The sequence below is a fragment of the Megalops cyprinoides genome, chromosome 2 (genome assembly GCF_013368585.1).
Source record: "Megalops cyprinoides isolate fMegCyp1 chromosome 2, fMegCyp1.pri, whole genome shotgun sequence".
Taxonomy (NCBI): Eukaryota; Metazoa; Chordata; class Actinopteri; order Elopiformes; family Megalopidae; genus Megalops; species Megalops cyprinoides.
This window is the reverse complement of record NC_050584.1, coordinates 57451915-57464659: the sequence shown is the minus strand read 5'-3', so window position 1 is coordinate 57464659 and position 12745 is coordinate 57451915. Positions and strand designations below refer to the sequence as shown.

General features: G+C 39.1%; 1 protein-coding gene across 1 annotated transcript in view; it reads right to left on the bottom strand.

The window, feature by feature from the left end:
* Nucleotides 1–1974: 1974 nt before the first annotated feature.
* Nucleotides 1975–12745, bottom strand: part of ntng1a (netrin g1a) — a 98117-nt gene continuing 87346 nt past the window's right edge. Inside the window, exons 6-7 of the mRNA XM_036522536.1 lie at nucleotides 11352–11486; nucleotides 1975–2819 (exon numbers count right to left, since the gene is read on the bottom strand). Of these exons, the coding sequence (XP_036378429.1) occupies nucleotides 2569–2819; nucleotides 11352–11486 (386 nt within the window). The 3' untranslated portion in view covers nucleotides 1975–2568. The remainder of the gene's footprint in view (nucleotides 2820–11351; nucleotides 11487–12745) is intronic.

Sequence of the window (12745 nt, the reverse complement as noted above, 5' to 3'; positions counted from 1 at the left end):
GCTGCATATTTTTTTCTGTTGGAATATGCTTAACTGACAAACAACGAGAAAATAATAATTATAATCTTAATTAAAGCGAGAATGTTTAATTAATTTGTGTTTTTTAACTGAAAGAGGGGCCCCACTGGAATTTTTTTGTGCACAGCATATGAAAAATATATTTATTTTTCTTAAAGTGCCTGGGCATATTTTAGCTACTTGACAAACATGTTTACATTGTTACAAGCATAATCCTTGCCAGTATGAACACCAGCAGTTAAGACAAATCACTTACTGCATATATAAATGCATACCTGAACAACACTTGCTGACTTGAACTGAAGTTGATTGGAAGCCTTTCCTGAAATATTTGTGAATCTGGTAAGCATGACATAACAGGATACTGCCACATCACTGCACCAGCATTCAAATGATGATGTGGAGGAATGGTGTGAGCAGAAGAGGACTGAAATTATGAGTCGGACAACAGTCCCCAGTCAATCCCATTGAGAACCTTTGGACACAAATGACAACAGTTGGTGCGTGAGCAGTAACCTGGGAGCATCTGAACTGCTGTAAGCACTGTGTGGATGCGCTACCACGGCAACCCGGGAGCTTGTGTGACAGCATGCCAAGAAGGTGTGAAGTGTTATTAAAATAAAACAGGACAAGATATGACAGTAATGTTTTGCTGTATGTATGCACTGGGTATTGTGTTATCCTAAATACATCCCTAATACCCATGTTTAAGGAGATGTCTTTCAGGAAAGTCATTTCTTTTGTCTGTCAATGTACTTTTCCTTAATTTATTTGATTGCATGGTGGGGCACCCTTATTTGGGGCAATTTACATCACTTACAGTACATGTTGCATTTGCACAGTTGTACATATTATTCATCTGTACTGCATATTTACTGTAGGATTTAAGCACAGGTTGAACAGCAGTGCCCCACCTGGGAATCAACCATGTTACCTTCCGGTTTTAAGATCAGGTCCTTAACACCTGCACAACAGTGTTGACTTAGATTACTTAGATTACCAAACAAATGCAATGAACGCTTGAATGGAAAACAATAGTGATAATAATGGCTTACATTTATGTAGCACCTTTGGAGGATCTAAAAGCACTTTGCATACACCTGTAAGTAGCACTTACTGAGCTGATGCATGACAGCCATATAGTAACACGCACTGGCTTTGTGCATATAATTTTCATGTATATAATATATATATAAAATTATGTTTTATACACATTTTTACACAGAGAAGAGAGAATTGGAAGAACATATACATATTGTTTGTAAAGGACTGAATCAGTACATTATGATGTTCATTATATTAAATTTTATAATCAAATTATATCATTTATAGCAATGTACAAAACAAAAAAACAAGCAAAAAAACTTTTTTTCTCAATATATTTTATTCACTTAAAGTTTCCAGTGTTAAAGCAACAAGAAAACAATTAAATGTCCTTTGGTGGAATCTTATTACACTTTAGTATATATGTAAACTGATATTCTTTGATGCCAGCACGTTGCCAATACAGAGGGAGCTCTGCACAACCAAAATAAAATAAAAATAAAACATTTCTTTTGTACTTTCTTTTCATGATTAAATATATTAACAAGTTGCCTTTTAACACGTATCGGCAATAATACAAAAATGTATATGCATTACATGATTTTGCTTTGTCAAGAAAATAACTCATTTTTTAATACAAAAAATTAAATACACTGATTTTTTTTCTAAGCACTTCTGCTCATGTGGACACTAGCATCTTTGCTGATGATCTCTACTGATGCAGTGCTTCTAAGATAAAACAAGAACAGGGGGTCGTTCCCTTTGCTTTTGGGGGGGGGCAGGGCTAATACACATGTGCGTCACTAACATTGGACAAAAAATCTTTCAACCAACAAGGGTTACAGAGTAACGTTCACAAAAGCACAGGTAAGAGGGGTGGGGGAGGGCGGGGGTTGGGCGGGGGTTGGGCGGGGGAGGGGGGCAAGGGGGAGAAAGATGTGGGGCAAGAACTATGGCAGGTTAGACGTGCCAGTCAGGATGGATTTCCTTATATCCACAATGCACTGACAGCAAAGAATGCTTGAGTTTTTGTTTCAGTGTCGGTCCACACAAACTGGACAGTTCTACATTGCTCCATGTCAGATTAGCCCAAAGCTATCCAGCCAACATATTATTCAAAAGCACCAGTGTGCGGGTCTGCAGCTGGCATTGTTTGTGATCGCCATTGAGTTGTCGCAGCTGCCGTTGCCGTGGCGAGGTTGAGGAAAAGCAGTCGGTCCTCTCTTGGGGAATGGTATCTGGTATGGCTTAGTTCACTGGTTTCCATTGACTTTGTCGGCATTATGAAGCAAATGTTCAGTTATTTCCTTAAATATATCTGTTTTTTTATGTATTTATTTTTCATTTCAATAATTTGTTTCTCTTTTTTTTTTTTTCTCGGTTTGTTTCAAATTAAAAGTTTTGCTTTCATTCTGGCACATTCCTTATTGACAGCCTTTGTCTTGGATCGGGTGGACTGCTTGTTAAGCCTGTAGTTTTTGGAGGAGTTTTCTCTCTCTCCGGGCCTCAGAGCGTCGCGGGCCAGCAGCCGCCCCACAGAAGGACGAGGGCGAGAGGTGGGAGCAGCAGCAAGGGGGTGGGCAGCAGGGGGAGGGCGGCCTGGCCCGAGTCGGCGTCCCGGCAGCCGCCAGCCTCGCTGTCGCAGCGCGGCTTCTCGCACAGCAGTCCGGTGAAGCCGGCGGGGCACTGGCACCGAAGGTTGTTGTGGCACACGCCGCCGTTCTGACAGCGAAGCAGCTCGTCGTCACACACCCGTGCTGCAGGAGGAGGGGGGGGGGGGGGGGGGGGGGGGGTTCAAGCAGAGCAGGCAAGGAGGGGGGGGCAGGGGGAGGGGGAGAGAGGTGAGAACTCAGACTCAACCACGCGACTGTCACTGCAGTCCTCTGACATCATCCTGCCTCCACTAATTTAAGCCTCTTACTGTAACCTCACTTAATTACACTAAACATTTCTGACAGGAATATGTGACATGCACATTGTCACAGAAAGCCTCATTATGATATAATATAGCTTCATTATAATATTACAATATAATAACTGCATCACCGAAATGATCAAGTGTCACATGGGAACCTCAATCAAAAATATATATTGATAAGTGATGCTTGACTCAGAGTGAAAAAGTGTTTTGCAATAAACACACCAGTTTATTTTTTGCCCAGACTCTTCCAGCTACGAGAACTTTATGAACTCAGATGATTCCCAAGCTGAGAGGGGTGAAAACTCTTCATATCAAAAAATAATAAAAGAGTGAAAGGTACATGTCACTCTCAATCTTCACATTATTATCGACATCTTAGGAAATTGCGAGGTGAAGATTTCGGATAACCTGCCCAAGGCCTTATTGGTACTAGCAACCTGTCAAGGAGGAGGTGTAACTATGGGTTTGCAACCAACAAGGTAAGGTGTGACACTGTAGCGCATAATGTTTGAATCTTTGTTACAGCAAAGTCATGAACACTCACTTCTTAGTGCCACAGAACATAAGAGCTTAATTAAAATGATGTTGATAGAGATGAAGTTGCATCTTAATGGCCTGTCTAAAAGACAGTTCCATCTTCTTCTAGGACATAACGAATGGGATCTTCATGGAGCAATTTTTGAGACAAATCACAGTACTAAGACTGTGCCTGTAGCCTCTCCGTCCAAAAAGCTTGTCTGCAGACTTCAAAGTTGTGAGCACATTTTTTACAGGAATTCATCTGCAGCGCATTTGCACTTGATCATTTTTTTCTGCAATTATTTACAAACTGGAGGCTTTGTTTTGGACCCGGTCATTTGATTATTCGTATTAGTTTAATAAATGGCTTCAAGGAAATCCCATTTGCTATGCGTCATTTTCCTTCCACAAGCTCAAACAAATCGCACAAACACGTCATGCCATTCATTCAATCATGGCACTGTAGGAAATTCCCCTGCTCGTAGTTATTTTTTTATCAGTCAAGAATGATTCGAAACAAAATATATTTAGCAGTGGGAAGACCAAGGCCAGTATTATTCCCACTGCAAACAAGCTGTCAAGCAAGCTGTAGGCAAACAGAACAAAGCACACACACAAAAAAAAACAAACCAAAAAAAGAAAAAGAGCTTCTTTGTTTTTTTCCTTGATGAGAAGAAAAGCTGTTGAATTAGTGAAAAACTCATGATAAATATCACCCTGAGATCTAACATTGGCTTTGTATCCGAGCATAGGCTTCGCTGTTCAGCTGTTTATTATACTAATGGGGCAAAAGTCTTGGAGGGCTATTTTTTGTCCAACCTGAAGATCAAGGTAAGATTGGTAGAGAAAAAGAAAAACTAGCCATGCAGAGTGAACTACATTATCGAGGAAACTGACAGAGGGAAAATCAGGGTGCACACGTTTGGAGAACATCAAGTTCAATCACAGTTTCAGCTTGCTGAACTACTCATTCTTGCAGTGCGCAAAGAAAAACTGTCCATTCTCCTGTGTGTTCAGCGGCTGTTTGCTTCAAATTGCAAATCTACTGGTGTAGGTCTTTTCACATTATACACTGAGAAACACCTCTTTCTGAACAAGATCATAGGAGGTATTTTCACAAGCCTGCTAAAGCAACACTAACAAGGAATTGATTCGGCCCGGCTGAACATACCTGTACAATGGGACTTATCTGTGAAACACTGACTTCATCTTAAACTGAATACCTTGTTTTCTCATTCTGAATTCACAGAAAAAAGACAAATAAAAAAAACAACAAAATCTCAAAGAGAATGTGTTCCAGTTCTTAAATCTAAAAGGTAAGTGGCTTTAAATAACAAATGAACACTATCTTTCTGAAAATAAAACTGAGTTTATTTAATTTTAATGTATGCATTAAAGACAAACAGGGGAGTTTTCCCGTCAAACACAATAAATATATATATTTGAGATGTGGAAAGGAGAGTATCGATAATGCTTTATGAGCACCCTCTAGTGCAATGGCAAGCCTTGCTGCAGAGCAGGTCTCATTGTGCTTGCCAAATTTCTGGTGCAGATGGAGGTTGTTGTAGAATTTTGATACTCACTGACTACTGGGAGACACAGGACTGAACGCTGATATTTCCCAGGTGGTATGCAGACAATCAAAGGATCCCCACTGTATATTTTGCTTTCAGATATGACTGAGGCACATTTAAGATTACATTTTAAAATCACAATTTACTGAACAAGGCCCTTGTCTGTTGTACTGAGGCACTCATTGATAGGTAGACAGGAAAGAAACAAGAAGATTGAGTTGTGGCTATGGGAATAATAGATTCATTCATTAACAACGGAGGTCGTTTTCAGAAAGATTGAATTATTAAGGGAATGCTTATTGGCAGAGAAACCTAAAACACGGCCATCTCTTGAAAAGCCAAAAAAAGCAATCAAATGATTTAATTAAAATGATATGCAAGTAAAATAATGTTTTACCTTCAGTGTTTTGATTTAATGAAGTTATAGACAAGACTTGCATAATTTCATATCAATTTTCTTTTTTTGTTAGTTCTTATCTTCTATTATCTTTTGCAAAACTGACATTTTTGAGGAAGGAATTACTGAGTGTATCTATGAAGCAGAACACAGATTGAATATAAATGCTGTAAACTGTTACCACTAAAATCTACATAGCTAATGCCTTAAAATGGATTTTAGGACTGGATGAATGTGTCATTTTTACCAACTAGATAATGCTTAATGCTAACACACTGAGAGACTGGGTCTCTACATGTGGATGTGTAGAATTACACCAGACTAGTTCTGAGATTTGCAGTAAGCAGCAAACTATGCTGGAGTGGGCGGTATCGATTTCCCAAAGCGGAACATCAATATGGCCTGTTATCAAAGTGTTAGTGAGGAGGACGAAATCAGAAAGGTAACATTTAAAGGAAGTAACACACGAGGCTGAAAACAGCTAACGTAGGCTGTGACGAGCTTAAGATGTGGGCCGGCTTCAATGTTGAGCACTCTGATGGATACGTTATTGACCTCTGTGTTGTTGCAACGGGGCCTCCCGCGTGGAGTGCCGTGCAGGGGTGAGACGGCGGGGGAAAGGTGAGGGATCGGGTGTCGTGTTAGGGCGCAGCCACACTCACACCTGCCCCGCTAGCCCCGCCCCCATTTTGTATCCCTGTATTGTCACCGTGCGACTGCTGAGCGCAGGTGAAGCAGAGACATGACTCATTTCCCTGGAAAGAGCTCTCTGGCCTCTTGGGTTCCTCACACAGGAAACATGGGTACTCACACAAGGCTCTCAATGTAGGCCCTTCAGAAGCAGGGCATTTTCACTTTGCATTCGCTCTCTGCTCTTTCTCCCCGTCTGTCTGTGAATTTTGTGATGGAGGCCTCTGTGATACATGATGGGTTAGGCGGATTGTGATTGTGGGCGCCTATTTTTAACACATGACAGTGTTCGCATCAAGTAGATTACTAGAATGGAGGAAGTATTGAAATTCTGTCACTCAATGAAAGAATGCTTCGGTGCCACTTATCATATTTCATAATATTCAAGGCACACAATGCACCCCCATCAAAGGTGTCAGATTTCTGGCCATGAATATTGTACCAATTTCAGATTCATCTTCACATGCTCAAATCATTACAAAAATGAATCCTGTCAATGCCCAGCATGTGAGGGTATTAACTCCAAAACGTAATTTCCAGTTCTCTTTTGAAATTAGGGGAATTACATATCTGTTTTTTTTTTTTTTTTACTTTATGGGGTATCTCGGAACAATAATAGAACTCAATGTGGACTGAAATGCGCAAGGTGGCAATTTTCGATCTGTCACGTTTACAATTTCCCCAGCGTAAATAGACCCCACAAAGAAAATAAATTGTGAGATTTATTAGGTTTACTTTTGCTATGAGGAATAATATTTATCAAGGAACGAACAGAGTAGGTGCTGCCATTGAGAGAGTGAAGATTATTTGACGAGAGATTTGAGTTTTAATTGCATATTCTTATCTGCATACAGATGAATTCCCGTTAGTGCTCTTTCAGAGCCTTATGCTGACTGATCGGAGAAGATAGAAAAAAAAATGCAGTTTCCCAAGTATGGTAGTTCTATGGCCAGTGGTGAGGATGGCATTTGCACATTAATGAAACAGAAGGTCATTGGTGAAGAGCAACGTACCTTTGTTAGCTAAAATTAGTAAGGGGAACACTTTGCTTTTGCTTATTTTTAAAACATGTACTTCATCTGAAAAGCACTGGCACAGAAGATCAACTATAGATTGAAAATCTGCTTAAGAAGGACATTTTCATTCTAAATGTGTTTTTCCAGCATTTGCCCCAGAGCAAAGTGTTGGAGGCATCTTGTCCTATTCTCATTGAAGATATTTTGTGCACAATGCTGACACCACAAAGAGTTCTAATGGTTCTTTCACTCAGTGCTGCTGTTGTACCACTTTTGCCATGCTAAATTATGTGTGCATTTGTTTCTTCTATTCAATTTGTTAAATGTGTATTTTTAAATGAGCAAAAGCAACATTGCTTCAGATCTGGCACTGAAAGTAAACTCTTAGGTTAGCACTTGGGTTTCTAGTTAGCACCTGAGTCTATAGCGTTATAATCTTGTCTAAGGGGTTTATGGGTCCATGTTACAATTGCTTTCGACACCAAGGGTATTATGTATGCACCCCAGCATTGAATCTGGTCACACTGTACACTACGTATACTTACAGTATATGAAATGTGCATTTGAAATGTGTTGCAGGATTTTAGAAGAATGGCAATCCTGCCAGTGTGATGTATTCTGTCCTCATTTGTGTCCTGGGAGCAGCTGATGAAATTAGGACCCTAGTGTGGAAGCTGTTATCTATGATTTCTTAATGCAATTCGACTACAGTATGCATATCTTAGTCAGCGGGATCCTAATAAGAGGGCAAAAGCATTTAGCATTAGATTCATCAAACTGTGCTAATTACTTTAATGTGTGCAGCATAAAATTGCTTGATAACTTGTTTTAAGCATGCATCTCTGGTGAATGAACGCAGAACATCTGCTATGTAAGTACAATCTACTGTACTTTTGTTAATGTCTATCTGCATTCTTGTAGTAAATGTATGGTTTTATAAGTAATCACTTCTCTCTTCCTGTACTAAACTAACGCACCTTTTACACACACACACACACACACACACACATATGTATATATATATATATATTGAGAGAGAGAGATAGAGAGGATCAAAGCAACCAGATTTTTCTGTGACATCAATTTGTCAATTTAACATTTAAACCGGTGGCCCATGCCGAGCAGTTTGTTTTAAAAGATGTCACATACGGGGTACTGGGACATTAAGCAAGGGGATACAAAACAAGGTCATTTGTTTTATGAATTTGGCAGTATCAACATTTGCTTTTGAAAGCACCATCATGCCTGTTAGAATGAGTCACCAATCATTATTCAGCCATTGTTTGCGCTCCCATCACCAGCATGAAGAAGCTCTCATTAGTTCCAATTAGCAGCATGACGTGGCATTAACAGCAGATATCTGAGAGTGACCTGTGCTTAATTGTATTTGTCCCTATGAAAATGATTTTACTGTTTATTGAAAATCACTGTGGGTAAAACCATGCTTGTTTTTTTATTATTACCTGGACTATTACTATTACTAATACTATTACTACTGACTATTTCTTATTAACTGGGCTATGCATAAACTACCAATTATGTAATGTGGAATGTTAAGTGTGTAGGTGTAGACTGAATTAAACAGCTAATTTACAGTAAGCCTGCAATTGTGTTGTATCCATCAGACTTGCCTTACCACTTACCACATGCTCCTTACTCCCTTACTCATTTTTTTGTTTGTTTCTTTAATGTATTGTGGCAAAGTAAAAGTTTTACAGTAACAGGCAACAACTGATGAACTAAAATGAAAATGCAACAAGCAGACAAAAAAAAATCATTTTCTTATAATTTGCTAGGATCATTTGCACATTTTCAGCTTTCCTCTGTCACAGCCCACACTGGACCCTGGATCTCTGTAGACTCTTTATAATTGGCAATAAACAGATCTAAACTCAAAGCCATCGCATGCACTGAAAATCAAAGGTAATAGAAAAATGCAATGTTCAAAGAGGAGCAATTTCTCTTCATACCGCTTTTTTTCCTCATTCTATTCTTGCCCATCAGTCATAGGACGAGCATTACAGGGTTTCTGAATGTGAAGTGATACGTTTCATATTGATCCGATTTTGCACGGACAAGATCAGACTGGCTTTAAGATTGTGTTGCCTTGATTTCGCAACCTCTCCTTTAGCAATCGAGGGCCAAGCAAAACAAGTGGCGTGGGTGCAGAGGACAGACCGTTCCTCTCACTGCGCGGGCTTTGGTGGGATTATGTCTACCAAGCAGCAAAGCATTATCATAGGGCGAAGCCCAAGAAAATTGAGGTTAAAAGAACTCATGAATATTTTTCCTGCATCGTTCATACTCAACCAACCCTACGCCACACATCTGATGGGAGGAAAAAGAATCTGAAGTGCAATAACTTGTCAATGTGATAACCATGATAGCAATAAGTCAGGCATGTGTTCATTCTTTGTATGTGTGTTTGCATTTTGTCTGCCCCCAAAAGTATTTCCATTGTTGAATAACATACAGATATGTATGTTATTATGTATAACATGACATCATGAAATCAAGAGGTATACATACCTTCAAAATGAACCTGATACTTACTTGGTAGTACATCATTAGTCAAATTTTATACTTTTAACTACTTGAATAACAATCAACAACAAACCATGGCTTTATGTACTTCAGCCTTTCATGAATGAGTCTATTTAATCACTTCCCACAGCTTGTAACTTTGTGAAGTTTGCATTTGGTCAAACAGCTCATCTGGCCAAGAATGGGGATCAATAACATACACGTGTACATTGAACAAAGCCAATGAGGCATCCCTATTTTATGACAGCTTGCTTCCTGAACATGACCATGCTCCTGTTTGATCACAGCCTACGATAGCTACATGCTGGCTACTGCAATAGCTGCCCTTAAAACAAGCTGAACAAGTGTTTGTCAAAACTGTAGTAGATTTCTGAACGATACTACCCACATGGCAGTTATTGGCTATTTCTTTATTCACCCAATAATTGTGAAAATATATCAGAGCTAAATATAATTAACATAATTCATCATAACATTATCAACCAGAAAGCAATGTTTTCAGTATATTCTAGACTTTAGTGTTTTCCTCTTTCTTTGTGAAGGATTATCTTGGTACCCATGGTCCTCTGGGAAAATGTCAACATGATTGGTCTCATTAAAAGTCTTATTGGTACTCAGGGTGAGTGGGCTTCTGGGGAGTCCCTTCAAGCGCACTTGAATGGATACGCTGGCACTGGCATACTGACTTTGACATCAGACCTCTTCATTGTCAACAGTCAGTTAAGCAGCACTGTTTGCAATCCATTTTGGCCAGTGTGTCAGAATGGTGCTAATGGGCAGGTAGGTTTTCATTTTTTTCTCGAGATGGAAATGTACCTTTCCATCAGTCTCAACCATAGCTACTGTACCCAGGGTCATCAATCAATTTAAACGTCCTCACGAGAAAAAACTGAATTTCAAAACAGAGTCTGGTGATATCCTGACAGCCATTCTCAAACAGAAAAAAAAATAAAACAAAAACTTAATGTTAACTGTATTGCATCTATTATCCTGTAAACCATATGCTATCCTTTGCATTGACACAGAACGCCCATACAAACCTGATGTTGAAGCCTCAGGTGTGCTTTCTGCCGCTTAACATAAAACATGGTGATCACACAGATGACATGTTGTTAATGTTGTTAATTTAATGATAGCATTTTAAATACCAGCCATTGTTGAAGCTCTGGCATTTGCACCTTTTTAGACATCATGGCAAAGGGAGCAAAACAGACTTGGCCGCTGCATACATAATCCTGCTGTTGCCAGTCATTGACTGCATGCTGCAGGCAGTAAATATTTGGTCAGCTGGTGTGCTGTCCCTACAATCAAACTGCTGAATACTTCCGCTAAAAAAAAAAGACTGCATGCAGAGCTTATTGCCTAGTTCTGAACAAAGCAAATGAAACCTTAAAAAGCTTTGTAGTGCAGGGGCCTACTATAAACTCTATGAAATCTTAGAGAAGAGGAAAAATATTATAAAACAAACAATTTTCAGGCGGGTTAATGGGGATTAAACACTGGGGGTCAGTTTTATGCCGGTATGGGAATGTAAAGCAGTCGTGGCAAACCTGGCAAAGCTGCTTTCAGTAGATACAACCAGAGAGAGAGTGCGGGCACAGGCACTGCAAGGGAGCGGTTCTACTTACATTTGCAGCCATTGTCCCACAAATATCCCGGAAGACACTCGTGGCACTTAGCCCCTGTTGTTCCCTTCTTACATTTACAAAATCCTGTGCCATTACAGCGATCACTGTCTGAGCCAAAGGGATTACAATTACAGTCTGTAGAAACAAGACACATACACATAGACACTGGAGACTAGTTTATGGGTTAGTGATTTAAAAGCACTTATGAATAATGGCTACTGTTTCCTACGGAAGCTTGCTGGTTCAAAGAGCTCTGATTTCTTATTTGTGTGGATCTAAATAAGACAAAAAATATGAGAAGAGCAAAATCCTGAACCACTTTTACTCAAAAATGCTACCATTTCAAACAGAATGAGATGCACTTTGAAGTATGGGTAGAAATGTGTTAATTGGAAATGAATACATTAGAGCGTAGTACACATTATGTTAACATTGGAAAACTAATTCTAAGTTCTGATCTATCATTTTTTTTCGATATCAAAACAAAACGAAAACATGTACAAAACATTAGATATTAGTGGTTTTGCTAAAGATGGTAACCAACATGATCATAATTATACTGAATCTAATGTTATGAAGTATTTCACTCATTATATCCAAATAAATATTGGTTTTTGAAATAGAGCTATTTTTGCACACAGTGAATTTCCCTTATCTGCCATTAACAATAATATTGACACAATGCAATGATATTTAACACACTGGATGTGGCAGGTATTCTGTATAAACTACATAACCTTGGCTGTCACACACTTGCAAAAGGGTGTGTGTGTTTATTTGTGATAGAATACAAAATTGTACTTAATATAAAGAAAGAATGAAATTCAAAGTGCATTTTACAATGATATGAATAGAGTAGGGATTTAATTACCAAAAAATAAATTGTTTATGAAGGAAATGTACTGGAATGCAAAGAAATAAAACCATAGATTTTATTCCTCATTCCCATACTGTGGTAGTTTTTGTCATTGTCTTTACTTTTTCAAACTGACAGTAATAAAACTCAAACGGCTGTGAAAGTTATGAGGAAAAAAAATCAGTACTGAAGAAATGAGGTCTGCAGGAAAGCCAGGCCATTAAAGCAAAAGTTTATCTCTACTGGCATCTGTCCAATTAAGTTTATGGATATGAGAGAGGAAAGCTTACTGAGAGGAAATGACACAGTAAGGAAGGCCCCCTCCTCACACCTTGCTTCCTGATTGGTGGAGCTCAGAACTCTTGCTCAGGTTAAAGAATAAGTAGCCCTCCCTATGCAAAGTGGGAGAAAGCCTGACTGTTTCCTGTGCGCTCCCAGGTTCTGTCAGAGACTACACTCACTGGAGATGTCTTTCTAACATCTTCAAACTCAACAGCTGTTATGACAAAGTTTCACGGATAAGTCTAAATAAAGATTT